Source organism: Mirounga angustirostris, unplaced genomic scaffold (assembly GCF_029215605.1).
Source record: "Mirounga angustirostris isolate CCGP_5_RB_7025 unplaced genomic scaffold, mMirAng1.0.hap1 SCAF_17, whole genome shotgun sequence".
In the NCBI taxonomy this organism is placed as follows: Eukaryota; Metazoa; Chordata; class Mammalia; order Carnivora; family Phocidae; genus Mirounga; species Mirounga angustirostris.
This window is the reverse complement of record NW_026991725.1, coordinates 49133252-49160519: the sequence shown is the minus strand read 5'-3', so window position 1 is coordinate 49160519 and position 27268 is coordinate 49133252. Positions and strand designations below refer to the sequence as shown.

Sequence of the window (27268 nt, the reverse complement as noted above, 5' to 3'; positions counted from 1 at the left end):
GTTGTTCACTTGACTTAATAGACAAGAAAACAGCTCAGAGGGCTCAGGACACTTGCCCGAAGTCACAGAGCATAAAAGAGATGGACGGGCTCTAGACTCCACGTGCAGTGCTCTCCCTACCCCACTAAGCTGGCTCCCAGAGGGGTGCTTCCCTCAATTATCCAGACTCTCTGGTCCAGCAAACTCTGGTATCTTCCCTTAAACATCACTCCTGGGTCACTTCCAACTGGGTTTCACCAAAGGATAGTTTCATAGAATATATCACTAGCCCTCCTATCCAGAAATGTACCTCTCTTCTTTGGAAACTCTCTCTTTGCACTAGAGGCCTCAGGAAATCGAAACCAAATTTTAACCGATGATTTACTGAGCTGAAATTAAATACACGATATTACCATGTCACCTGCTCAGTAGCCCATTCCCACTTGGTTTTGCCTGGAAATTTGTAATCGCTTATGTTTCTTGAGAATAGTTTTTTCTTATTCTTTGATGACCTTCAGTTCAAGGCAAAAGAGTTCTAACTAGTAATTGTTTCTCTCCCCCTTCCAGAATAAACTAACCAAGAGGCTGGCCTGCTGGGGCAGGTGGGGGCAGCATATCCTCCTGGGGTCCTACATAATAGCCACTTCCTTCAAGCAAGATGGGGGCAAGCTGAGCGGTTAAAGACTCCATCCAAGTCCCATGGGGCTTTAAGGCACCATCCAGTAGCACTACTTTCCAATGCTATCGCAAGGGTAGTTTTGATGCCCTTCTTCTCCATACAGCAAACCCAAGTTGTGGATGTGAGCATCCCAATCTCTCCCCCACCTCTTTCTCCTCTCCATAACGACCCTCACTGCATCAAATTCTGTGGTAGCTGGGCCTGGACTCTCCAATCTTCAAAGAAAAGAGAACTATTGTATTAATGGAGCACCCAGACACAGAAGAATTTCAGGAAGGCAAGAGGAGGTGCCCAGAGAAGAAAGAGACCTTCTGTGGGGAAAGAGGACTTGAGAAAAGCACTTGGTTGGAGTGTGCTCTCTCTAATCGCTCCCTGGCTGGTCTACCCAGGAGGGGCCAGCCTTTAAAGGAACTGCCAGGAAATGGTAAAATAAGACTTACTACCTTCACGCCACCAAGGTAAGTATGAAGGGCAGGGAACAGAGACATTTCCCGGAGAAGAATGAGGCCAGCACACATATCGATCAAAGGTTCCGTTACAAAAGGTCCCTGTGAAGAGAAAAGGTCCCGAATGAGAGCAATGTTGGAGCACCAGGGCCACTGATGGAGGTAGAGCTCCCTTCCTGGCATGGGAAGCTGGTGTACCCTATTCAGGAACTAGCACAGGTGTCCCACTGTCCAGACAGGTCAAGGATGAGGAACAGCGTGGGGAGGAGGGGATGCTTAATGCACCCCCAAGCACTGTGGCTTTGTCTACCCAACCTGACCTTTGGCAGTGGTCCTGTCAGTTATGTTAGTGTGCACGTCATGCTGATGTTGGTTTATTTTACATGGGCTGAACTATCACACAAACTCGGGGTCAGAAGGACACTTGGAAGTTCAGCCAGTGCCTTCTGTTCCATAATTAACTAAAGAATTGTCAAACTTTCATCAGTAAATGCTGGAGCACCCTTACTGTGAAATGTGCAAAATGACCTGTGGATCTAGGGGGATCTGCGAAGTTGATGCTCTTGGCTGCATGTATCCAACATAACCTCTATCTGGTCATATTTCTCCATTTGAAGACCAATCCAACAATCATTATGAGACATTTGCACCATCTCCAATTCAGGGGACAATTTACACCCTGGCGCTTGGCGATGAGACACTAAAAACACATGGCACAGCCTTATGGACCTCCTGGAATGAAATGAAGGGGTTTCAGGCTGGATCCCAAATGCCCATATTGCAAGCTCCTCACTCCTGGGAACTAAGCATCATTCTTGTCTGTTCCTTATTGGGGCTAGCATGCAGGGGCCACTCAGTTTGAACAACCACGTTCCTGGCATCAGGACCCCACAGATGCAGATCTGCCAGGTTATGAGCTGGCTCAGGGCATCTTGTAGACCTGGCTGCCAAACGTCAGCACATGGTCTGTGTGAAACAGTGCTCACCTGGCCGAGCTGCTCATGGCATGACTCCAAATAAAGAGGACATGCCCTACTTTGATTTCAAAAAGCAGTATTCCCTAAAGTGAGGGCTAGTTCTTATAACAGATATCAACCTTTGATTGCCACTAAAAGAAATATTCAGAGGGAGAGGGGTATGGCTTGAAGGCTGAGATTCTTTGGGTCCGGAAAAGGAAGAGAGAGTTTATGGTATCCTGTCCTCCTCCAAGCCCCTGAATGAAATCATCTGAAAGCAGCCAGGAAGATAAGGAGAGGCCAGATTTCATCATTTAAAAAAGAAAAAAAAGAATCTGGATGCACCCAAAGAGTTAGCATGAGGGCAGGAGAGGCCATGGACTGATCAAACGATTAACATATTTTCTAGAACACTCTAAACCTAGTGTAGACCTGGATAGGAGAAATATTATCACTCAGATTCAGATAACACCCCAGGGGATGAAGACCTCCTCCCACCCACCTACCTGATAGAGTCCCAGGTTAATCTACGACAGTTGCTCATGTCATGCGATTTGGTGGTGAGTGTGCTGTGACAGATGACTTTAGATAAATAGTCACATCTATGCATCTATGTATACCCTGTCTCACATGCTCTTTTATAATGAGAGGTGGGGGTCTCTCCTCCCTTCCCTTGAACCTGGGTAGGCCTTGGTAACCATCTGATCCAACTGAACGTGGGAAAAATAGCTTCCAAGGCTGGGTCATAAAAGGCAACATGGCTTCTGGTCATGGTTGCCCTGGAAGCCTCACCACCATGCTGTGAGGACCCTAGTCTGTATGGACAGGCCACGTGAAAGTGTTCTGGCCAACAGACTCTCAGCTGGGAACCACCATCAGCCATCAGTTGTAAGTGTGAACAAGCCTTCAGATGATTCCAGCCACCAGCCATTGAGCCTTCCAGCTAAACTCTAGATACTGTAGAGCAAAAACAAGTCATCCCCACTGTGCCCGGTCTGAATTCCTCACCCAAAGAAACTGTGATGATGATGATGATGATGATGATGATGATGATGATGATGATTGCTTTAAGACCCTAAGCTTCGAAGCTCTTTGTTACACAGCCATAGATAACTCATACACCTGCTTACCAGAAGGTTCCTTGAGCAAGTCTCTCAGACACTTCTCTTTGTATTGAGCCCACTTGCGAGTTGTTTCCTCAAGGCGGGATCCTGTAACCTGGGCAGAAGAAAACCATGGTGACTCCCAGTTCACTACAGAGGCGGCCTTGTGATCATTTCACCATGAATCTCAAAACTTCCCACTGAAGTGGCCATAATGGCCAGCACCAAGAAACAGAACTTCTTTGGCATCTTATGTTCTATCTTAAAGGTACATACAAATTCTACGTTCACTCCATAATCTAATCATATTGGTTTTCATACAGATATGAAAGACTTTTTCCCCCAAAAAATCTTCAAGTGAGGCTGACATTTTAAGAGGAGGCAATATGCTCATCTTGAATGTCACACCCTATCAGATGAATAGTTGCATGCTCCTAAGACTATGTGGATCTGAAGAAGAGAAGCATCACAGTAAGAAGGGCCCAATAATGTGTCAGGGAAAGGCTAGAAGAATTGTGGGGACCTGGGCCATCCCACCTGGCTGCCTGTGGGTCCAAAGTCAAAGACCAGGTAGAGAGATGGTCTGCTACTATACTGAGGCCTTGGGGTATTTGCCTTTCTGACATTAACTATCCCCTCCCATAGAGCCTTGGGCTTTCCAGATAACTGAGTTGTCTAACAACATCTAATTGTGTATCTGTACTACTCGTTTTGTTTTGTTTTTAACACAACAGGGGGGTTTAAAGGGGTTTTCTCTTCTTCAATTTACTCATCTTTATTGAGCACCTGAGGCTTTGCATCAGGGAGGAATTGAAGGGGATGCAGTGATGGACAAAACACAGTTTCTGCCCTAAAGGACTTAGAATCTGCTAAAGATAAGACAATGTATGATTGGCTGGCTATCAAAGTCGAGTGACGTTCATACCCTATCGTTCTCTGATCCCAAAGAGGCTCATCCCCTAGTGGCTCAGTATTGGCACCATCAGTCACAAACCAGAAACCAGGAGTTGTCCTTGGTTCCTCCTTCCTCCTCCTTCCACATCATCCAACCAGGCACCAGATTCTGTCCTATGCCTCTCTCCTGTCTAACCCTGCCTCGCATTTCCTCCACCTCTGGCCTTGTCCACACTGCTCCAGAGGGATAGGTCCACAGGGCTGTCCTGCCTAAAGTCTTCCCCTCATGGCCTATAGAGCTGACATCACATCTCAGCCACCCTGGGGCCAAGCCTCTTGACTCCAGTCATGTTCCTCTGTGACTCTGCATCTTTGCATTTCCCACTGGACCTCCCTTCCACCCTCATCTTCATCTGGCCCACTCCCTGCTTACCCCAGAAGGTTCAACTCAAGCCTAATGACCCCGATCATACTTGACCACCTCTGTCACTGAAGTCTTGAGCTAGGAACCCTTCTCCCCAGCGCCCTGTGACCCCACACATGACTAAGTCTTATGTCCCATCATGTTGTATATCATTGGTGGTTCATTTGTCCATCCTCTTCGCTACCCCATACTTTCCTTGAGGGCTAAGACATGCCCTCCATCCCTGAATACAAGCCCCTAGCACAGGCCAGGAGTTACTGTCCTCATTTTCCAGCTGAAGAAACAGAGGAACAGGTGTGGGTTGGAGTCAGAGGGAGTATGAACATGGGAAGGGCTAGATATGTGATCTGGGATAAGATCATCCAGTTCAGTTGGCTTTGAGGCTTTGTGTCCTCTCACAAGGGGTAACAAATTCAAATGCTTTCTTGGGCCAGGTAGACAGCCTGAAAGAATGAGGTGAGACAGGTATAACAACAGTGAGTGGAGAAGCCCAGTGTAAACTGGGGCGATGCTCCACCAAAAGGCACTCAAACCCACACACAGATACACAGTCAGCACCACAACCACTATGCTCACCCACCCCACCCCCACAAAAAAAACCCCAACACCTATGAACCCAATGGGTAGTAAGCTTCCACCTTCTGAGTCATTAGTCCAGTCTACTCTCTGTCTCCTCTGCCCAGCATGGCCCACCCCCCGATACTATGGAATACTATGGAATGCATGATGGGGTCTGTGAATAGCTCCTTTGCATCCTTTCCAGAGAATCACAAGGCCAACATTTTGAAGAAGAACTGTATAGTCATGGTTAGACCAGAGGTTACCAAACTTTCTCAAATCATGGTGCCCTTAGTGACTCCATCATTTTCCACAGTACCCCAAGCTGAAAGAAATACCTAAAGTCCCACTTTTTGAGTAGTTAGGGCCAAACAACTTAAGTATTTGCATCCTAACAACTGAGTGCCTACTGGAGATTGCACAACTTCCCAAACTTGGGAATCGGATTGGGCACCATCGTGTTCCACACTGATGTTTATGCAGTACTTGCTTTTCATCACAGCAACTGCAAGAAAAAAATAAAACAAAAACAAAAAACAGCTTTGCAGAGATACAACATCATCAAAGGGAATGGAACGTGATCTAATGCTGAAACCGTGAACTACTTGAGCTAGTAATTTGCAGGGTCTGGCAGATCATGTATCTCTTTGCTTCCCTCGAAAAATTAAAATATCTTACAGCAGCCCTGTGAGCTCAGAGTGGTGCCTTGAGGCAACTTAGCACACAATCTGGAACCCATGGGATGAGCCCATAAGTAATAATAATGATGAGGAGGAGGAGGAGGAAATAACTGGCATTTATCCTTAGGCTTCAGTTTCCAATAAACTTTCAATCTCCCACAATACTTTCTGTCTCTGAGTTATAGCACAAGAGTCAAGATGGAAGCTTATTAACACGTTGTTTAAGAAAATAAACATCCTAATGGGACTATAGCTGGGTCTATATTATTTTTCACAAGTTCAGCAAATAAGTTGATAACCAAATCATCAGCTTCCAGAATCCTCCAAGCCTCCGAAGTAAGACCCTTTCTTGGATAAAGTGCTATTTATATTGTCAGGGACCTCACTGGAACTGGCGAAGGAAGAGACAATAAAATCAGTCATGCACATGAGCTGTGTCCCTGGACTAACCCTCTTTCCCTGCCCTTTGCCATGACTGATGGCCATGGTCAGAAGAAGAAAAAGGAGGGGAAGGAGAAGGAGAAGAAGGAACCCTACAAAGCACCAAATTTGGTCAATCTAGGGGAGCTGGACAAACAGACTCTCTTCCCAGGTACTTGTCCTAAAGACACGAAAAACACAAGAGGCAAATCCAAGTTCAGATCCAAACAAGGTAAGGAGGAAAGGAAATAGCACAAATGGATGTTTTCTAACTGGAAAAATCGACTTCACCTTGATTCCTCTTTCCCTTGCGCAGGCAACCAGCATCAAGGACTAACTTGGCTGAGGAAGGATCGAGGGAAAGGGAAAAAAGACCTTCTGTGCATTGCTTTTAATACATTCTATTGTATTCTTCGTTCAAGAAGGCATTCGCCTCTCTGTAAATCAAACAAAAATTACAAGAAAGCCCCCAAAGGGGAGAAGTTGGAATATAATCTCAGTATCAGAAATTACCATCTCCTTCCGGACTCTTCTCTCGGTGCACATGCTTCTGTTTACTTTTTTTCTTTTTCTTTCCATTTTTATTTTAACCAAAAAAGGAAATCATCTAGTTTTATGCTTTCACCAGAAGATGCACTGTGAATATGTATCCATTTCGAGAGCCATACTTCTAAAACACCATTTTAACAGCTACGTGATGTTCTGTGAATGACTGTGATATGATTCAGTTTTCAAATCCTCCAGCATCAAACACTTACACTGGCTGAGATGCTTGCTAATATAAATGCTGTTGTACTGAAAATATTCACAATTAAACATTTGAGCACATCTTTATTTGCTTAGGAGAGATTCTTTCAATTGGAATTTCTGGGTCATAGAGTATACACATTTTTAAAGGCTTTTGTTAATGGACTGCCAACCTATCCTCGCCAAGCTTTTTTTTTTTTTTTTAATTTAAAAATATGCACCTTTTTACGCTCCCATCGGCAATCTAGGAAAGAGCCACAAATTCACTTCTCAAAGAGCCTTAGAGAGAGAGTTTATGTTTTTTGAACCCAAAGCAAACTGCTAATTAACTTAAATGAGTCCAGCCGGGGAGGAGGGGTGGTGGTGGACTGCTCGAATTTAGAAACTAAACTATCCCTGAGAATCTCTCATTAAGTGAATTTTAGGAAGACTTCCTGCCAGAAAACATGCCACGGTCATTTATATTCCGTGCAGGGAACGCGTCTGTGAGCAAAATCCATCATGAAAGTCTAGCAAAGCCTTGTAATGTAAACATCTGGAGGAAAAATATGCGATTTAAGACCGAGAACCAAGAAGTGTGTGTAGGGGGTGCTCATTGGGGTTATAGACGCACCCGGGAGGACAGACAGACCAAAGAGGTTCTGAGGACAAACGCGGTGGCAGAGAATTTGGCAGGTGTTTTCTGCCTGTCAGGTTCCAGGTTAGAACCAAAGAAAGCCCGATGAGGTGAACACTTACAAGATCGGGCACCACGGCCCTCCCTAGGTGGGGGCAGGAGGGATTTAGAATCCCAAAGCTACACACAGGGATGAACTCCACCCATGGACCAAAGGAGGAAGAGAACCTTTCCTCAAAGAACTTTCATTACCTGCATTTCTCAGATGAATGGGACTGGGGTTCCTTCACGTCGTGGTCCAATATGAAAATAGAACCTCAAATGGGAAAAGGGGCAAAAGTTTAGTCTCCCTGGATAAGAATAAAACAAGCTGGGGCACCTGGGTGGCTCCGTTGGTTAACCGCTTGCCTTCAGCTCAGGTTGTGATCTCAGGGTCCTGGATTCGAGCCCTGCATCAGGCTCCCTGCTCAGCAGAGAGCCTGCTTCTCCCTCTCCCTCTGCCTGCCGCTCTGCCTACTTGTGCTCCCTATCTGTCAAGTAAATAAAATCTTAAAACAAAACCAAACAAGGTACCAGAATGCCCACCTGCAGAGGCTGGTCACATACATTATAAGACAACCGTGAAGCCCTCAAACATCACGCCCTGGGGCTACCTTTGCCGCCACAGAAAAGCGTCTTCATCTGTAAGTGGGATTAACAGGAGGGACTGCACTGAGGGGCACGAAATGAATTAATACGAGGGATACAGCTAACACTGGCCCTAGAGCATTGTGTGTTCAATAGAAGGGTTAGTTTGTGTTAGCTCTTAGTGTATTTCCTTAAGACATAAGCAGATAGCGAGATAGTATTTACAGTCTGATCTTATGTTTGTTGGGGGGAAAAAAGGCCCTATATGTAAATAAGTAGCAGGAGAAAGGTCTGGAAGTATAAGCCCCCAAAGGCGAATGAGGGTGATTTCTGGGTGGTGGGAATACAGCGATTTATAGTTGGTATTTATACCTCTTTGGATTTTATATGTTTATTTTTTTAAACAATGAACATTCTATATTTTTATACTAAGAAGGAAGGAAGGAAAAGGAGAAAGGAAAGAAGAGAAGAACCCCACAGTCCATCAACCTTTAAATACTCAGGCCTGAGAAAATTGTAAAAGCAGACAGGAGCATATATGGGACGAGTTTAAATGCTATTTACAGAGTTCGCGATGACACTGGGAAAATGTTTATAAAATGGTGTAAAGGGGGGAAACCGGGATACAAAACACTTTATGCATCGTAATCCCGGCTGCCCAGAAACACGCACAGAAAAAGGATTTGCAGGAAATATGCCAAAATATGAACAGCGATGATCTCTGAATACCAGGCTTATGGTTAATCATTACTGCCTCAGTACTGTTTTATATTTCCCAAACTGCCTGCGAGAGCCCGAAACTGCTTCTAGGATCAGAAGAGATGCAGAGCTGACCCTAACAGCAAGCACCATGACAATCCAAATCATAAACCGCTCTTACTTGCTTGATGGAGACCAGCAGCAGCAACAGGGCGAGCATGGGCCTCGCAGGGGCCGGGGGCGAGCGCTTCTTGGAGGGAGGGGGAGGCCTGGCCCCCCGGGCAGCGGTGGTGTCCATGGGCAGCGCGCGGACTCGGGGCGGGGGTCCCCCTTTCCTTCTCCCGGGCGCTGCCCCACCCGGTGCCGGCCTCGCCTTTCCCCCCGGCCCCCTGCAACTTCACAGGCGCGGGCACCTTTCTGGAACAGTCCACGATGTACCACAGGCGGCCCCCTCCGGCATTCCTCCCGGCACCGAGCGGGGAAATGTTTGCACAAACCCTCTCCACGCCGCGCGGAGAGCGTCTGAACCCGTCTAGGGCCACCTACCGATGATTCTCCCGGGTTTCTCATCAGCAGTGGCTCATCCCCCGCCCCGGCCCCCCCAAAGGCAGGGAGATTTTTCCCAGACCTTCCCCCAAGTCAGCTGTGCTCCCAGAGCCTGCCTCGGCAGAGGCGAAGCCAGGCGGCCGGTGGTTCTGCTCCCCGAGCCCTGCTCAGTGCACGAGGCCCGCGGGCCGGAGCCTCGGGGTTCCAGCTGCTGAACAACAACTGGCTAAGAGGATGGGCCTCGGGCCAGTTGTGCGGTGGGCGTCTTGGCGAGGGAGCACGTTTCTTGCAAAGGCCCCAAGGGCAGGGTCTCCTCCGTGGGGGGGGTGGGGAGAGGGGGGCTGTCTATGCAAACAGTTCGAGGGAGATAGCAGCTTCTGGCCCAGGCCCTGAAGCAAAACCCCAATCAGGACTCAGGTCCCGTCTACCCGAGAGCCAAACGACGTGCGGGAAAGTCAAACACACCTCACGGTGGCCCCTTGTGCCGCCCGGCCCACCCGGCAGAGGCTTGCATGCAAAGCACCACCAGCGCTTGCTAAAGAACCCATTTGTGCGGGCTCACCGCTTTCACATGTGCAGAATCTTCCAGCCCATGACCACCGGCTTCATCGGTCCTCGCAACAACCGGCTGAGGGTGTGAGGATTTCTCCACCGGACAGCGGGGAGAATGAGGCGCAGAGAGGTTAGGTTGCTGGCCCACGGCCCCACAGCACTAAACGGCAGGGCCAGGAGACCCAGCATCACCTGACGCGGCTTACCTGGTCAGGTGCTGATTTTCCCTTAACTCCCCACCGACATTCCTATTCTCTAGCAGGCCCCTCGCGGGGTCTCTGAAAACCTCTGCTCGGCCCTTCTGGCCCCACCTCTCCACGTCCAAGCTTCCCAGCCTCCAGACCAGAGCCGGGGAGGATGAGGTCCTGCCCAGCTGAGACGCAGGTGGGCAAGAGACAAGAAGACCCTGTTGGGATTTAGGTTAGTTTTGTTTTTCTCTCCATTCAAGTCGGACAGAGGAGCTCATCTTCGCTAACTTATCTGAGTGAATGAATTCTGAACGGTTAGGGGAAAACAAGTAAGCATTGCTTCCTAGAAATCCTTGGAAATCTTAAGATCCCCACGTGGCGAGATTTTAAACCTTAGAGGTCAAATGTTCATAGTGAACCAAGACCCCGAAAATGGACTGAGACAATAGTACGGACTCTGGAATCAGTGTGGTCTTCTCTGGGATAGCAGGACAAAGAGCGCCCAACGACGCTCCGATCCTTTCCTTACGGCTGGAAAGCCATTCTGGAACAACACGTTAACGACTATGTCTTCCAGGCTGCACACCGGCAAAGGAAATGCCTGTCCGGTAAGAATATTCTAGCAAATGTCTTTGAACTTATTCTCAAAAACATTCTTTTTCTGAAGGGAGAGGGGTTAGGGCCACCCAGGACCTCCCCGCTGTTAGACAGATGCCATCTAGTGATAAGACGTGATAAATCCTCTTCCCGCAAGACCAGTGGCCAAGGCTGCAAACACAGCGCTCACAGGACGTGTCCCCTTGCCCGCGCCGGCAGGAAGTAGAGAGTCAGAGTGACCCACAGGGCACCGCCCTTCTCTCCTACCGGCCCAGTCCAGTGATTCTCCATTATGTCTGCAGGTGTATCTGGGGGTCCTCAGGGAGTGCTAATATGCAGTCTAGGACCTGTGTGTTTCAGATGCCGCATGGACATCTTCTGTGACACTCTTCCTGCCCTCGCTCCTGCATCGATGTCCTCTGCCCAAGAAGCGGCTGTAGTCCCCTCTGTGTCACCACTCCCGGAGGGCCCCCTTGGCGAGGGCAGGAGTGAGGGCGCCAAGGGCTGTGCCTGCCAGCTTTTGAGGCCCCAGGACGGTGCTGAATGCTGCACCCTGCGGGGTGTGTGCCGCCCACCCCACCCCTGCTCTGCAGAGCACTTCGGTCCTGGGCCAGACTACCCGCACCTCGAGTCTCTCAATCCCTGAAACAGGACGTTGTCCTTGGCCATCCCTGTCTCTCTAGGGCTGGGCAGGGAACAGGCTGTGTGGGCTGTGAGATTGCGCATTTCTGGCACCCAACACTGAGTGCCCTGATGAATGTGGAAGGCAAGGGTGGGGCGGACTCACCCAGACACCTGCCCAAACGCCCTTGGTCTTCAGTCAAGCACCAGCGCCCTCCGCAAGAGCCGAAAGGTGGAAGGAACCTGAGTGCGGACAGGGGAATGAATGCACAAAATGTGGTCTATCCGCACAATGAGAGGCTACTGAGCATTAGAAAGGAATTAATTCTGACACCTGCTGCAACATGGGTGAGCCTCGAGGACATTACGCTGAGTGAAATAAGCCAGTTGCAAAGAGACAATACTGCATGACCCCACTCACAGGAGGTCCCGGGTGCGGCCACATTCATAGGGACAGGAAGTAGAGTGGCAGGTGCCCGGGCTGGGGACAGGGATGGGGAGTAAGTGTTCACAGGGGCAGAGCTCCAGTGTCACGAGATGAAGAGGTCTAGAGATGGGATGCACAATAATGTGAGAGTGAAAAATGGTCACCGGGCGCCTGGGTGGCTCAGTTGGTTAAGCGACTGCCTTCGGCTCAGGTCATGATCCTGGAGTCCCGGGATCGAGTCCCGCATTGGGCTCCCTGCTCAGCAGGGGGTCTGCTTCTCCCTCTGACCCTCTTCCCTCTCGTGCTCTCTGTCTCTCATTCTCTCTCTCTCAAATAAATAAATAAAATCTTAAAAAAAAAATGGTCACCAGGGTAAATTTCATCCTCTGCATATTTTACCCCAGGTTGAAAAAGACAAAACCAGAGAGCCAACCTCCTCCTGCGCACCCTCTCCCTGGGGAGGACTGAAGGGCCGGCTCTGCTGATGGGAATTTGTCCCCACTCTGTGCTTTCTCCTGTGGCTTCTCAGGCCACAGATGCCACATGCTGGGGGGCACCCAGGATCCCCCCCGGGGGACATGAGAGAAGCCTGTAAGGGTGCCAGATGGCAGGGCTGAGAGGGGCGGGTAGCATCTGGAGGCAGGGAGGGGGCCCGCTGCTCATCCCGATGCCACACGCCTCCTCCAGCCATGGACAGGGCCAGGCGGCAGCAGGTGCTGACCCTCCTCCCCGTCTGCCTCGCCCTGGCCTTCTCCCTCGCCGCCATGGGCAGCACCCACTGGTGCGAGGGGACCCGGAGGGTGGCGAAGCCTCTGTGCCGGGACCAGCTGGGCAGGATGCACTGCATTCACTTCATCGGGGGCCACAGCAGCGGTGGCAGGAGGGACAACAGGAGCCAGGCTGTCCAGTACATTTGGGAGACGGGGGACGACAAGTTCATCCAGTGCAGGTTCCACGTGGGGCTCTGGCAGTCCTGTGAGGAGGGCCTCGGCAGCGCAGGTAAGCACGGCCGCAGGGGACAGGGGTGGGTGACAGGTGCAGGAAGCTTTGGAGCTGTGCTACCCGGCTCTGAGTCCCAGCCCGGCCACTGACTGCCTCTGTGTCCTTGGGCAAGCTTCTTCACCTCTCTGAGCCTGTTTTCTCGGCTGTAAAATAGGAAGGATAACGGTGCTCGTGACCCAGAGTCATTATAAAGACTGAATGACTGCGTTCACGGTCTTGCAACAGTGCTTGCTGCGATGTGTTAATAAACACTCGCTTTTACCATTTGCTACTGTTACCCGATCCCTAGAGAACCCGAAGTGGCCCTGTCGCACTCTACTGTGTCCTTGCACTTTTAAAGGGGTCCTGGAATGGCAGGTTCTCTTAGAAAACTGACTTTTATCATCATCGGTGGGAAGGGAACTCCCTCTGTGGAGCAGCTACCAGAAGTAAGATTCCTTAACAAGCTAGACCTTTGTCTCTGGAAACCCTTGAAATAACCCTACAGAGTAGTATTGTTTTCGCAGCTCACAAATGAGGAAACTGAGGCTCAGAGTTTCAGGTCACATGGCTGGTAAGCCCAACCCCTTTCTCACCGTATTATTACGAAGCTCTGATCTTTTGAGCTTCTGTGGGTTTGGCAGAATGGTGGTGAGGGAAATGGGGGAGGGGGAGAGAGGAGAGAGAAGAGGGAGGGGAAGGGTTGATATTTGGAGCTCTTATATATCAGAAAAAAAATTTTTTTTTACCTCCTAAGGAACAGAGGAAGGAGGACCTGGACTCCCCAATGTCAGGTAGCCTGGCCGCAAACCCAAGCCCATGCTTGGGGCCAGGATGCTCTTCCCTTCCTGCTAGGAAAGCACACCCCTCAAGGTGGAAAGGAGAGCCCCCCCAGCCCCTTTTCTCTCTTGATCTTGGGCTTAACACGTTAAATTTCTTGACTTTTTACTTTCCCTGGAGTTTCTAACTGCCTTTTCCCATCCTCATAGCATTAGTGGTTTATTCCTGAGGTCTAAGTAAAAGACTCCAAGTAGGAACCCTCTGATATGCTGCTTACCCCTCTCCATCCTGTCCCAGTGGGGGCCACAGAAGGGCAGTGCCTAGTCTTACTCTTCTTCATGTCCCAGTCAGTGTGAATGGCCTTTGCTTTAAGTATGGCTCATACACTGCCACAGTACCTAGAGATAAGCCTACCAGAAGCACCTCCCTACCCCTGTCCTCTGGGGAGTGCAGCTATCTTCCTATAAGTCTGCTCTCTCTACCTCCACAAACAGGCGCAGGAGGCTCATGATCCCGCATTCTGGAAAGCACCAAAGGCAGTCTCAGATTTTCAGTTTGGAAACTATGGCCACCAAACCCATAGGCAAGTTGCTTGGAGACTTCCACTCCCTTCCAAGTCCCCATCTGAGGACTGCCTACTTCATTTTCCAGAGCTGCATGTAAGCATCACACGGGCTATCAAATGTTTGCTGTGTATGATAGTCGCCCAGGACGTTAATACAAATCCAGGTGCCCAGCCCTGGAGATTCTGATTCAGTAGGTCTTGGATGGTGTCTAAAAATCTACAGTCCTTTTTTAAAAAATATGTTTAACCAAGGTAATATTTACACGTGGATAAGAGATAAAATCATTTTGAAACGCTTATAAGGAAAACCAACAGTCCCCTGCTGCCTTCCAGCTTCATAACCTAATCCCACCCTTCAGGGAAACCACTTTTAGCTTAGTTGTTTCTTCTGGTATTTGCTTCCATGTTTCAAAAAACATGTGCTGTCTTCATGTTAGACATTATTTATTGAGTTCCTGTCATAATAGATAAGGCTAAATCTCTCATACGACCACATCCCACACCTGTTCTGCCATCTTCCTAATAAATCAATAAACCAATAATTTATTTAGAGTATATAAATATTGTTCATCACAGAACCAAAGAGGTGCTATCATTACATTAAATTTCTTGTACAGCTTTTTGCTTTTCCTAGAGTTCCTAATTGCCTTTTCTTTTCTCATCCTCATAGCATTGCTTTTTATTCCTCTCAGCTCTCCTTTCCATCTGGTGTTATCCGTATTTCTAATAAGCTCCCCTGGTGATTAAGACACACACCAAAGTCAGAGAAACATGACCCAGGGTACAGCAAAGCCCTCTGGAAAGAGGGCACTCACAGCAGCATGGAATAAATTTGCTAAAAGCCATTTCCTTGTTAAGCACAGGAAGAATGTGCTAGGAGAATGGAAGGATAGAAAGACGAGTGAGCCACAGTGGTGAGACCTGAGATGAAACTAAAACAAGGAAAAAGATGATAAGTTATCACAAAGACTGATCTATGATATGGGAATAGAAAGGACGGAGAAGTTCCTTACAGCTCTGGGCATGGCGAAGTCTTCATAAAGGAGGTGGCCACGGTACCCAGACCTCCAAGCAGGACTATGATTTTAATAGATGGAGATTAGGGCTGAGATTATTCCAGGCAGACAGGACAGAGTGAGCAAAGTTCTGAGGCAGAACAGTTCTGGTATTTGCATTAGAACACAAGGCAGGGTGGAAGAATTTAACTCACATGGAAGAATTTAACTCACATGGCTCTTCAGTGTCACCTGAGGCAGCTTCTCCTCCCCTGCAACACAAGGTCACGGTCACTCCAGGACAAGGAACTGAGCAAGACAATGTTCCCTGGAAAGAAAAACCTAATAACCTAATTGAGGAACATTAGAAGCTTCTGTAATGTTAGGGGAGGTTGGGTCACAGTGGAACCTGAACCTGAGGGCGGGAATTAGAAAATTAGACAGTTGGGAGCTGCTTCCCCAATGACCAGGGAACTGGGAGAAAGGATTCTGCAGGGGTTGGACTCAAGGGAAGTCTGGGCTTTTCAGGGACTGGAAGCCTCATCTCTTAAATGATGTCAAAGCTAGGGGCTTCAGGCAGGGCTGGAAGCAGGTGCAAACTGTCTTCTGGCGTATGGCACATGCCTGACATACTCACACAAACACTGTGCAGATAGATGATGTAAACTGTCCCTGAGCTTTCTGATAAAAAACTATTACCAGGTCGGGGGAGGGGGCCTTCTCGACCTAAAACAGGGACCAATGGCTGTGTGAGGGTCTTTCAAACTTCTTCCTCTAGAGACCAGGAGTCTCCTTGGCACTTCTGCTAACGCAGGGTGTGTTTACTACCCACACACACACACACACACACACACACACCACCTTCTCATGGATCACACCACTAAAAGGTTTTTAAATATATTGTCAGGAACACAGGCTGAATTCTAAGGAGGGTTGAGGTTCTCAGTGATTCATGCACAAAGCCAAGTAGAAATAAAGAGTGTCATTCTTGACCCCTTTTGGATTTATGTGCATCATATATACTTGATGTCAAGCCAGAAAGAGGCTTTAACAAGTGCCTCACTGGATTTTCTCAAAGATGACACCCCCCCCAAGAGATGCTTTTTGAGATGCTTTTTGTAAAATTAAATAAAAAGTTTCTCGATTGTCAAAAAAATTGGAAAATGTTGCATATTACATTTTCTTCTTGAAAATTCGCAATGCACACTAACATATTAACATTTCTAAGAAGTCTCACAATAAAGAAGTCTGTTTACTATGTATTACATATCCCAGGGTTTCCCAAAATTAGTTGACCCCAGAAAAAGAGTCTGCTCGGAGGAACATTCTTTGTGAGAGACTTACCTAAAACAAGAGGTGCATTTTATAGATGGGAAAACCGAGATCTAGAGGCAGAAGTGCCCCCTCGAAGACTGAACAGTTAGATTCTAGTAGAGCAAGACATAGAGCTCAGATTTCTTAACCCAGACTCCCTGTTCCCCCCCAAACATGCCCAAAACTTGACCGAAAAGCAATTGTCTTATAATTGCCAATGAGTACATTTGTATCCATCAATCCAAGAAACCTCTGCTCACATTTTAATATGTTTCCTATTATAATAATGTTGTCTGGGTAAACCACAGTCTCTAAATATTGTCATCACTTTATTAAGAACCAAGAAGAGGACATCTTCCCCAGAACACCTTTTTTTTTTCCTTTAAGAGAAACGTGATCACCTTCACATGTTACAAGATGCCCCCAGAGCAAAAAGTTTAGAATTAAGTTTTTATTAAATAATAGCAAACATACAAGAGAATAAAACAAAAGATATTCATCACAGGTCGAAAAACAATGCCCACAGAAAGTGGTAACAGAAGCGAATGGAGCAAGGCCATCAGGGAATGTCAATGACCTTGACACCTCATCCCCAACTCAAGGGGTCAGCCCCTTGCTCAGTTCAGCTTTATGGCCACATGGACTTAAGCGCTCGGTGTTGTCAGAACCTCTGATTTCTCGGAAGTAAGATATTTGTATTTCCATGTGAAAATTCCCAGTTTTAAAGTATCTTGAAGGGGGACCTGGGTGGCTCAGTCGGTTGAACCTCTGACTCTTGGTTTCAGCTCAGCTCATGATCTTGCAGTCGTGGGATCCAGCCCCACATCAGGCTCCGTACTCAGCAGGGCGTCTGTTTCGGATTCTCTCTCTCTGCCCCTCCCCCCCACTCAATCTCTCTCTCTCAAATAAATAAATTAATAATCTTTTTTTTTTTAAAGATTTTATTTATTTGACAGAGAGAGCGAGCGAGGGAACACAAGCAGGGGGAGTGGGAGAGGGAGAAGCAGGCTCCCCGCTGAGCAGGGAGCCCAATGCGGGGCTCGATCCCAGGACCCTGGGATCATGACCTGAGCCGAAGGCAGACGCTTAACGACTGAGCCACTCAGGCGCCCCAATAAATTAATAATCTTAAAAAAAAAAGTATCTTGAAAACATTGCATCGGCCCGAGAAAGTATGTCTGTAGCAGAATATAGCCTGGGGCCCCCAGTTAAAGATCACTCCACACAAACATCTGCTCTTAGTGTAATTTATCACAAGTGCCTGGGAGATTCGGGGTACATGAAAGAAAAGGATTATAGCTGGAGGTGAATGGGAAGGCACCCAAATGGTGCTCGGAGAGAGGGTCAGAAGGGGCGCGGGCTGCTCAGGAGACCTACCAGTAAGCACTCCAGCCTGGAGAGAGTACCCCTTGATCCAAATAAGCCCAGGAAAGGGGCCTCGGGAAGCCCATCCACCCCCAGCTCTGCGGCACCATGAGGCCTCGTGAATGTTTTCCCTCTGAATCAGCTTCATCTCCCTCCCTGCAAAAGCTGACCCTCCAGGGAGCCCTTGCCTGGAGTGTGATTTGGGGACATCCCCTGCTCAAGCCACCTCTTCCTATCCCCATTCCTGCTGCCAGGATATCTTTCAAGGGGGGCGGCACCTCTGATTCCCTCCTCTGAAATGGCGAAGTGATGAGTCAAAAAAATGTGCTGGTTTCCAATTCTTCACTGTTCTGCTAAACTCCCAAAAGGTCAAGGACAGAGGGGCCTGGGCACCCCATGGGCGGTGGGAGTGGAGGATGAGCAGACGGGGATGCGAGAGCCCAGTGCGGGGGACCTGGCCGCCGTGTCCCAAGCTGGCTTGTCTCCCCGCTTGGCTGGTGAAGCCCTTACCACCGAGCTATGTAACACCCGCCTCTCTGGCTTCATGGGATTTATGAAGATTTTTCCTTTTAATCCTGCTGGCCTCATTCAAAAGGAACACCATTTCTGAGGATTCAGATTAATCAGGGGCTCACTACGGCCTGACTCTTTGCCCAGGCTGACCTCAGACTTCAGAGCTTTGGTGAATTCTCCTAATCTCCTTGGCTGGCCTCCACTTTCTCTTCGCCCCGCCCCTGGTTCTGTACCTGGCCCCCTCTTTATTCCTGTGACAAAGGGCAGTCCTCTTGGGAAGGCAACATAGACAATTACTCCCCCATGCATTATGTAGAAAGACAGCAGGTGGTGCTGTGCAAAAGGATATGGAGTCTCAGGTGGGAGAGCCCAGTCTCCGATTCTGACTCTACCAACCTGTCTGAGCCTGGCCTCCAAATCTGTCAAAGACTATGGGTACTTGCCTTTATGGATAATGAAACACTCCCCCCCCCCCAAAAAAAAGTGTCAGGCAGTTCATCAAATACTTGCAAACTTTCTCATTGGAGGACTTGTATGACACCCATTTCACAGATGAAGAGAGCGAGGTTTAGAGTATGAAGTCTCTCTGAGAGCAGCGTGTGAATGTAGAGATGTCCCCCCCCCCATGCTGTGGGGGCCTCCTTGGTAGAACCAGGGGGACGTGGACAAATTTGGGGGACTGTGACCATAACATCACAGCCACTGCCTCAAATCACAGAATCTGCGAGGAGAACGGACCCATCGCCTCAATCCAAAGTTGACTTAATTATAAAGCTGAAGAGGCCACTGTGGCTTTAGATCGGCAGATGGGTCCCCAAGGCTGTCGTCCTCACCCCAGCTGTGTAAAATGTTTGTTGTGGATGGTTATGTGACAGGTGAGAATGTATCCCAGCAGTGCGGCTCAAGCAAATGGCTGTATCATAAACCCAGGCTTTGTTCCTCTTTCTCCTATAGCCCAGCAGAGGTGCACTGCAGACGTGCAAAGCAATGAGGCCCCAGGGCACTTGGAGTTTCATGAGGACAAGCACGGCAAATCTCAAGGATTATGGTCTTTAGACAAGCACTGCCACGAATGTGCACCTGCTCATGCATAGGATCCTTCCCGCGTGAGCCTGACCAGGTGGAAAGTGAAGCCAAGGGAAGGGCTCAGTGTTGGGAGGACAGGGAGAGGAGGCTGGCCATAAAAGAAGAGGAATTTTGACTCAGTGCTGGAGGAATAAGGAGCCACAGTAGGCTCTTGAATAGGGGACTTATCTGGGATTTTCTCTCCTCCTCCGAAGAAGTAATTTCCACAGTCGAAAGATGCTCCCCTGAGCTTATTTCTGTCCCTGAAAACTTCCAGCAAAGGCAGGTGCCGTGATCCTGGCCCTCAGGGTACTTAGAGTCTATTGTAATTAATAATGATGGGTGCTAGTCACATGCAAATAGGGCCCAGCGGAACTCATTTATTTCAGTGCGATTTCAGTGCGTATTATGTCATTAAATCCTCAAAGCGAGGCTACTGCAGGGACTCCCGAACCTGTTTTAGGGACAAGAGAGCCATTCCTTTGAAGAGGCAATGATCTGTGCCCTGCCTTGCCCTGTTTTAGTTCCTGGCAGCCCAGGAAGACCCTGAGATCATGACCTGAGCCGAAATCAAGAGTTGGATGCTTAACCGACTGAGCCATCCAGGAACCCCTGCTCTAATTCATTTTTAAAAATCAATACCTGATAGACACTGGGGAGGGTATGTGCTCTGGTAAGCGCTGTGAATTGTGCAAGACTGTTGAATCTCAGATCTGTACCTCTGAAACAAATAATGCAATATATGTTAAGGAAAAAAAAAAAGAAGAAGAAGAAGGTAGCGGGAGGGGAAGAATGAAGCAGGGGAAATCAGAGGGGTAGACGAACCATGAGAGACGATGGACTCTGAAAAACAAACAGGGTTCTAGAGGGGAGGGGGGTGGGAGGACGGGTTAGCCGGGTGGTGGGTATTGAGGAGGGCACGTTCTGCATGGAGCACTGGGTGTTATGCACAAACAATAAATCATGGAACACTTCATCTAAAACTAATGATGTAATGTATGGGGGTTAACATAAGAATAAAAAATAAATAAATAAATAAAAACACATTAAAAAAATCAATACCAACTTTGTTACTTTCCCTCTAACTGGAAACAAACTATCTGAGGCTCACACCATAACGGATGCTGTTGGGGAAGTTGAGAACCCCTGGTCTCAGGCTCGCAGTATCTGTCCAGATGGGCTGGATTATGCTGCAGTAACAAACAACCCCCAAATCCCAGTGGTTTCAGTCAACAAATTCATTTCTAGTTCATTCTGTGTGGATTTTTCAGGTCGGCAAGGGGTGAGCCACAGCCCTTGTGGCTCCCCACAGCCATTCAGGGACCCAGGCTGATAGACACTCCATCCAGACGTGTTCTTCTGTGATCACAGAGGCAGGGAAACAAGAACCAGTGGGCAGTCCATTGGCTCTTAAAGCTTCTGACCAGAAGTGACGCATCTCACAGCAGCTCCCTATTCACTGGCCAAAGAAAGTCATATGGCCAAGCCTGGACTCACGGGATGGGATGGGATTGAATCATGCTCCCGTAGGGTGGGTGGGGGGCACTACACGTCTATGAACAATAAAGCAATCTGCCACGTTCCCCAATCCTTGTTCAACATGACCAGGGATAGATAGTAACACAGTCCGTCGCTAACTGTCACAGCTACTCCTACTTATGACTATATTCTCCTTGTGTTCTAGGTGAAAAGTGTAGGAGTTTCCAGAGTATAATACCAGCTGAAGAACAAGGTAAATACCTTACTCGTGTTCTGTCCACCAGCCACAATTTGGATAATTTTTTCTGTCCATAATTTGGATAACTTTTATTGTTTTTGTTGGGACGCAGGAAAAGAGGAGAGAGATATTTATGGTTTTCCCATGAAGTCAAATCCAGAAGCTAGAACCGCTGGCTCTCTCCACATGCCCTATAGTCAGTGGTGCTGGAAAATGTCAAACCATCCATTTTGCCGGTGGGAAGCCCCGACGGGTAGTGTTAGCTGTTTTCCAGGGTATGAATAATCCCGCCGTGGCTCACTGCAAACTACTAATACAAGGTAAATGCAGGGCTGGGAAGAGATGAGCTCCAGCCACCACTGCCTACAGCACTTTGTCTCCATAACACTCATCAAATCCGCGATGACTTTCTCCGTATCTGTTTCCCCAGCTGGGATAAAGGTTTTGTGAAGGCATGAATCATGCCTGTTTCATCCACTGCTGGGTCCCCAGCCCCTAGCTTGCTCTACTGGAGGACTTCCAGAAACATTAGCTTCCCTCCCTGTCCTCTTGACCCATTCGCCCCCACCTCCAACACAGTTCCCTGGAGCCTCAGGTGGGATCCCCTCCAGAGGGCAAATAATTGGCTCACATAGAAACAAACAAGGTTTTGGGATCTCTAACCAGGGCTCTTAAACTCTCAGACATCTCTGTCCTCTTGTTTAAGTGTGTGTATCTTCTTTAAAAAGACAAAGTCTTCTGGTGAAATCTAAACAAGACATTAGCTGTGGAGCTAGAGAATAAAGACCCCCAGCATCTCTCGTGTCTTCACATCAGACTCTTATTCTATTTCTTTTCCCTCCCAGCAAAGGACAATATTTACACAATCCTCTCTCAACACCAAGGAGCCCTCTGTGACTGCCAACTTTCAAGATTCAACAGACATAGCTGTGGTTTTTTTACCCCTTGGTGTTTGGTTTTTATTTTTAAATTTTTATTTATTTCTTTTGTTTTAGAAGTGAACTAAATCAAAGGGCTAGACATGGCAGTACTTCTGAATTCTCAGTGCTCAACATCTCTGACATTCTCACATTTTTGCAGGTGTTCTGTGGTTGTCCATTGGGGCTGAAATCCTGAATATCCTTCTGTTGTTGACAAGTGCCATCCTCCTGGGCTCCAGAGTGAGTTATCATGGCTCTGGGCTCCACTGGCTCAGGGTGGACGCATCTGTGGCCATCCTCATGGTGCTCGCAGGTACTTGCCCACAGCAGTATTCAGACAGGCTGACTCCCCGCACCCTGCCCCAGTCGGAGGGACAGAGCTTCAGCCAAAGTGCAGGCTGGCTCTTTTCTGTCGATGGCCAGTTCATCAAGACAGCTGGCTGGTCTACCGGAGAAGTCGCTGAGTTAACCCCATTGCGGGGAAAGCAATGATGCTTTGGGTGACTGATGAAAAGAAATGGGGTAGGCATGGGGCTTGGAGAATAAAATGTCTTACTGTGTCTTTATCACAACTCTGGGAAGGAGATACACTGGCTCTGAGAACAGAAATTGCCTAATTTAGTAGGGTGGTTGTGCATGAAAAATTCTGCCTGGGTTCAAATCCCTGCTACCTAATGGTTGTGTGGCCCCAGGCAAGTCACTCAACCTCTCTGAGCCAGCTCTCTCAAGAGACTATGGTGATGACTAGGTAAGAATGCACCTAGTATGTAGTAAGAATGCAAGAAATGGTCACTTGTTAAAAATCATCATCCAAGTTTGGTGTACATATAAGAACGAAGAACACCCTTTTTGGGGGGTGGGGTTCTTCTGTGTCCTCCAAGCAACTTTTAGAGCAACTTCATTTGGTCTCCTGAGTTGGCCTTTCCATCAAGAGAAGAACCCCAAACAAATGACTTCCTTCGATTCTCTGTCCCGATACTTGAAGCTCTGTTAATAGTGCATCAGCCCAACTGGGAGCTCACTTCTGTGCTGGTAAGTGTCAGGTGTCTTTCCCAAGCCTTATCACCAGTGACTAGGATGATAAAATCCAATTTATGGATCTTCATAGCAAAGAGGCAGGCCATGGACTCTTGGAGACTCTTCCCCAGGTTCTGGCATCCCCGAGAGCCCCCCAGGATCATGAGAGTAGGCTTCTTTCCGGATGTCTGATCATTGGGATCTGCGAACACAATGTCAGGTAAAATGTTTGAGGATTTACATCACAAAGACTTCAGCCAGCCCTATTAACATATAATTGCCCCAACAATTAAAACTATTTCTATTTGGACCCCTGAAGCCAATCCCTAACTGGCCACCATTTGCCATACATTTATTAAATTAAAACACCATATGTGTAATTAGAGTCCCTGCAAAAAGAAAGACAAAACAACAAAACAACTAGGGTTTAAAAGTAAAATTCAAGAAAGCTTTCTTGAACAGAAGACCAAATTCTCTATATAGAAAGCTCCCTCCAAGTACCTGGAAAAATAGACACAGTGCACTCAAACCCTCAACATATCCTCCAAACCTATGGGGAAAAAAGTCTTCGGGGGTCTCCAGGCAAAAAAACCAAGACACTTACAAAGGAAAGAAAATCCCCTTGGCAGCTGATTTCTGTTCCTCCTGAATACTGCCACGTGAGTCTAGTGTGGCCAGAACATGCTCAGATTTTTATCTAAAGTATCCCAGTGTTGAAGCCTTAGCAAATCATCCACATGAAAAAGAATAACATGACAGAAGACTGTAGAATGTGGCGTCAGGCCAAATGTAGCTCAAGGACCCCTCATCTGTGCTGGGAAAGAGAGAATGGAACATCGGAGCCTCTGAGCATAGGGAGACAGGGGTATTATAGACTGGGGAGAGTTCATCATGGGAGGAATTACCTGGCCACTGTGCGAATTCATGAAAATAAGGAATTAGTGCATATGTGAAACATGAAGGCAGCTTGAAAGGACTCAAGGAGGATGCTACTGGCTTTCTTTCATCCAACTCACATAAGGTAGAGAAACTCCATTCCTAACTCTGGCTCACAGAGCTCTCCTTATGCAGGGCTTCTCAGCATGGTGGCCCACATGATGTACACAACCATTTTTCAAATCACTGTGAACCTTGGACCAGAAGATTGGAAGCCTCAGACGTGGGACTACGGCTGGTCCTACTGGTGAGTTCTGGCTGTGGTCCTCAAGTCCTGACGGGCTGTCAGGGATGCACACGGGTTTTATAGGACTACGGACCTTGGCCATCATTCCGCCATCTGACTTTGGATGAATTTCTTAACCATTCTGTAGCCCCGCTCTCTCCTCTGTGAAGGGATGATACTTGTCTCATGCATTCATAGGCATTTAAAGAGATTAGGTTTGGTAAAATCTTTGACCCAGAGTCAAGTCCTCAAGCCACGGAGACACTGATGTTATTCCATTCTTAAACACAGCTGGGGGGAGAGTCCCGAGTAATAATGCCTAGTAAATACTTCAGTGTTGGGAGACCCAGCCCCAGTTTCTAATGGACAAAGCCAGGACATAAAAGTTCTGTCTCTTAACGGAAAGACTCAGCCATGCCATATAAGATCACAGCGGTTCTTTTTGATATGGATCTCCGAAGTACAGCGGCAGTTTTATACACACACACACACGTACATTTTCATCCTGTATAACAATCTCTTATGTTACTTTTCTCTTTGTAAAACAAATAACACATTCTAGGTTTACTCCCTCATCTTACCGTTCTGGAGTTTGGTGAACATGTCCATATACTGTTACCCGCATGATTTATTAGATTTTGTACTCTTCCCAGTTTGTGTCTCAACCTGAAGAAGTTTTTTTTTTTTTACAAACATTTCTTTGTAGCATCACACCATTCCCTCGACCTGTGTGTCACTTTAGTTGCCTCCTTCCAGACAGGTGTCATTGTTTCTGAGGTGACGTCACTGATGCTACCCACAGTGGAGAACCCAGCTGCACTAGAGCTCAGATCACTGTCAGGTGGGCCAACAACTATAGTCAACTGATGCTGTGGGTTGAAGTAGATCCCAAACATCAAAGGAATCTGTAGAATGGTCTATTTGTTTCCAATATCATTTTGTTTCGTTTCCAATTACTTGTAATTACTTAACTCTTAATCAAAGAAATAGATGCAAATAGTTTTTAAAAATCAAATAGTATTAAACAGGGGCACCTGGATGGCTCATTCTGTAGAGCACACAACTCTTGATCTCAGGGTCGTGAGTTTGAGATCAAGCAGAGATCACTTAAAAATAAAATCTTTAAAAAAAAATCAAATAGCATAAACATAGCAATCTCTCAATTCTGTCTTTCCCTAACCCACTCCTCTAGCCCCACCAAAGCCCCCCATCTTTCTCTCCACTCGGGACGGCTATTCTGAGGCATGTCACATGACACTTCCTTTTGCCACTCCTTTGTACAGGAGAGCTGTTTCCTAGGTTCCATATCATTATCTTACTTATTTTGCATTCACATTTTGTGGGGGCACATCCCCCAATGATAGAGAAATTATTTTATTTCTTGCATATTTGGAAAGGTACTTATTCGATGCTCCATATTTGATTGATAGTTTGGCAGAGTGTAGAATCCTTTGTTGAAAATCATTTTCCCTGAAAAATGTGAAGGCATAGTTCCATTTCCTTCTAGAACTTACTGATTCTGGGAAGAGTTCCATACTCTTCTGATTCATGTTCCATTATAAGTAGGCTGGTGTTTTCTACTCTTTATTACTGGTGTTCAGAAATGTCAGGATAATGCACCTTGGAGTCTTTCATTCACTTTCATTCTTCTTTCCTGTGCTTGATTGGTCCTTCAATCTGAATATTCATGTCCTAGAATTCTGGGGATTTTTCTGTTATTATTTCATTGATTATTTCCATTCCTTAGCTTTCTGTTCTCTTTAGAAACTTCTTGTTAGTTCAATATCGAGACTCTTGGATTAATCATCTAAATGTCATCGTATCCCTCACATTTTCTAGCTCCTTCTTTTTGTAATCTTTTCTGAAAATGTTCCTCTCTTTGTCATCTAACCTTCCTATTGAATTATTATTTGGATCTTACTTGAATTTCCAAAAGGTCTTTCTTGTTTTCTGGTTGTTCCTTTTTCATATATCCTGATCTTGCTTTGTTCATGCACCATCTTCTCATATCTCTCTGTAGATAATGATCAAAGGGTTTTCTTCTGGTTGCTGTTTTCTTCTGTTCCTTGTGCTATCTCTTTTCTTTAGATGCCCCCCCCCCCGCTTTTTTCTGTTTACTGTTGGGCCTTTCCCCTAGATGTTGGTATCTTTGATGTCAAGTTATATTTAAGGATGACTGGAAACTCTAGAGTGGGCTTAGAAATTAGTTATGGGTAGGTTTCTTTGTAGGTAATCGGATAAGGGGACTTCTATTTTACCTGGGAATTTCACCCCCTGAAAACACACAAATGCCAGTTGGCAGAGGTTGTTTCTCAGCAACCATTCCACTGGGTTCCATAGAAGGTGAAAAGTATAGATCATCATATCAGAATGCAACAGGCTTCCAGAGGGTAGAGATAGAAAGTAACAACACCAATGTCGTGCCCTGGGTTAGAGCCAACCACCACCACAACTAAAAGCAACACTGGTATGTTAGCAGATACTATGCTGAGTACTTCCCAGCATTAGTTCATTGAATTCCTCACAACCACCCTGTGTGTGGTGTTACTATTAGTCAAGTTTTGCAGATGATGAACCTGATCCAGAGAGATGAAGTCACCAGCTCAAGAGTGCACAGCTCATAAGACATAGGGGCAAACCCACAGTGCAAACTTAGCACAATGTCCCCGGAGTCCGTTCTCTTAACCACTGGGCTACAACAACACTGTTGGCTGGTCTCTGAAACTTGTGATCCAAAGGCCAGGTCCAAATTGGGTGGAAAGAGGCGCTGGTTTTTCACCAGACTGACCACCAGCAGGAAACCCTGGAACCACAGCCTCTTTCCTGCTCCTTCCTAACTGTGCCTTTTGTTGACAGCCTCGCGTGGGTTTCCTTTGCCCTCTGCATGGCTGTGTCGGTCATGGCCATGAACAGATACACAGCAGCCCGCCTGGAGTTCATAGAGAAGCATAGGATACAGAAGGGCAGTCGGCACTCTCAGCAAAACTTCCCAGAACCCAAGGCTTTGGAAAGTGTTTGGGAAACAAAAGCTGCTCCCAGCCCTGACAGGCATGCCCTCGTGAGTGTGTCAGAGCACCTGCCACCAAATGACCCAGGCAAAGTGTCCATGTGCTAG

The 27268-nt window shown here is 47.3% G+C and overlaps 2 protein-coding genes across 2 annotated transcripts in view; one reads left to right on the top strand and one right to left on the bottom strand.

The window, feature by feature from the left end:
- GLP2R (glucagon like peptide 2 receptor) overlaps positions 1-9126 on the bottom strand; it is a 50528-nt gene extending 41402 nt beyond the window's left edge. The window contains exons 1-3 of the mRNA XM_045890279.2: positions 9010-9126; positions 3191-3278; positions 1102-1206 (exon numbers count right to left, since the gene is read on the bottom strand). Of these exons, the coding sequence (XP_045746235.1) occupies positions 1102-1206; positions 3191-3278; positions 9010-9126 (310 nt within the window). The remainder of the gene's footprint in view (positions 1-1101; positions 1207-3190; positions 3279-9009) is intronic.
- A 3322-nt stretch (positions 9127-12448) lies between these two features.
- On the top strand, positions 12449-27268 carry GSG1L2 (GSG1 like 2). Its single transcript, XM_045888158.1, has 5 exons — positions 12449-12758; positions 21022-21069; positions 22135-22287; positions 24063-24174; positions 27010-27268. Exons 1-5 carry the CDS (start codon positions 12449-12451, stop codon positions 27266-27268), a joined length of 882 nt encoding a protein of 293 aa, XP_045744114.1.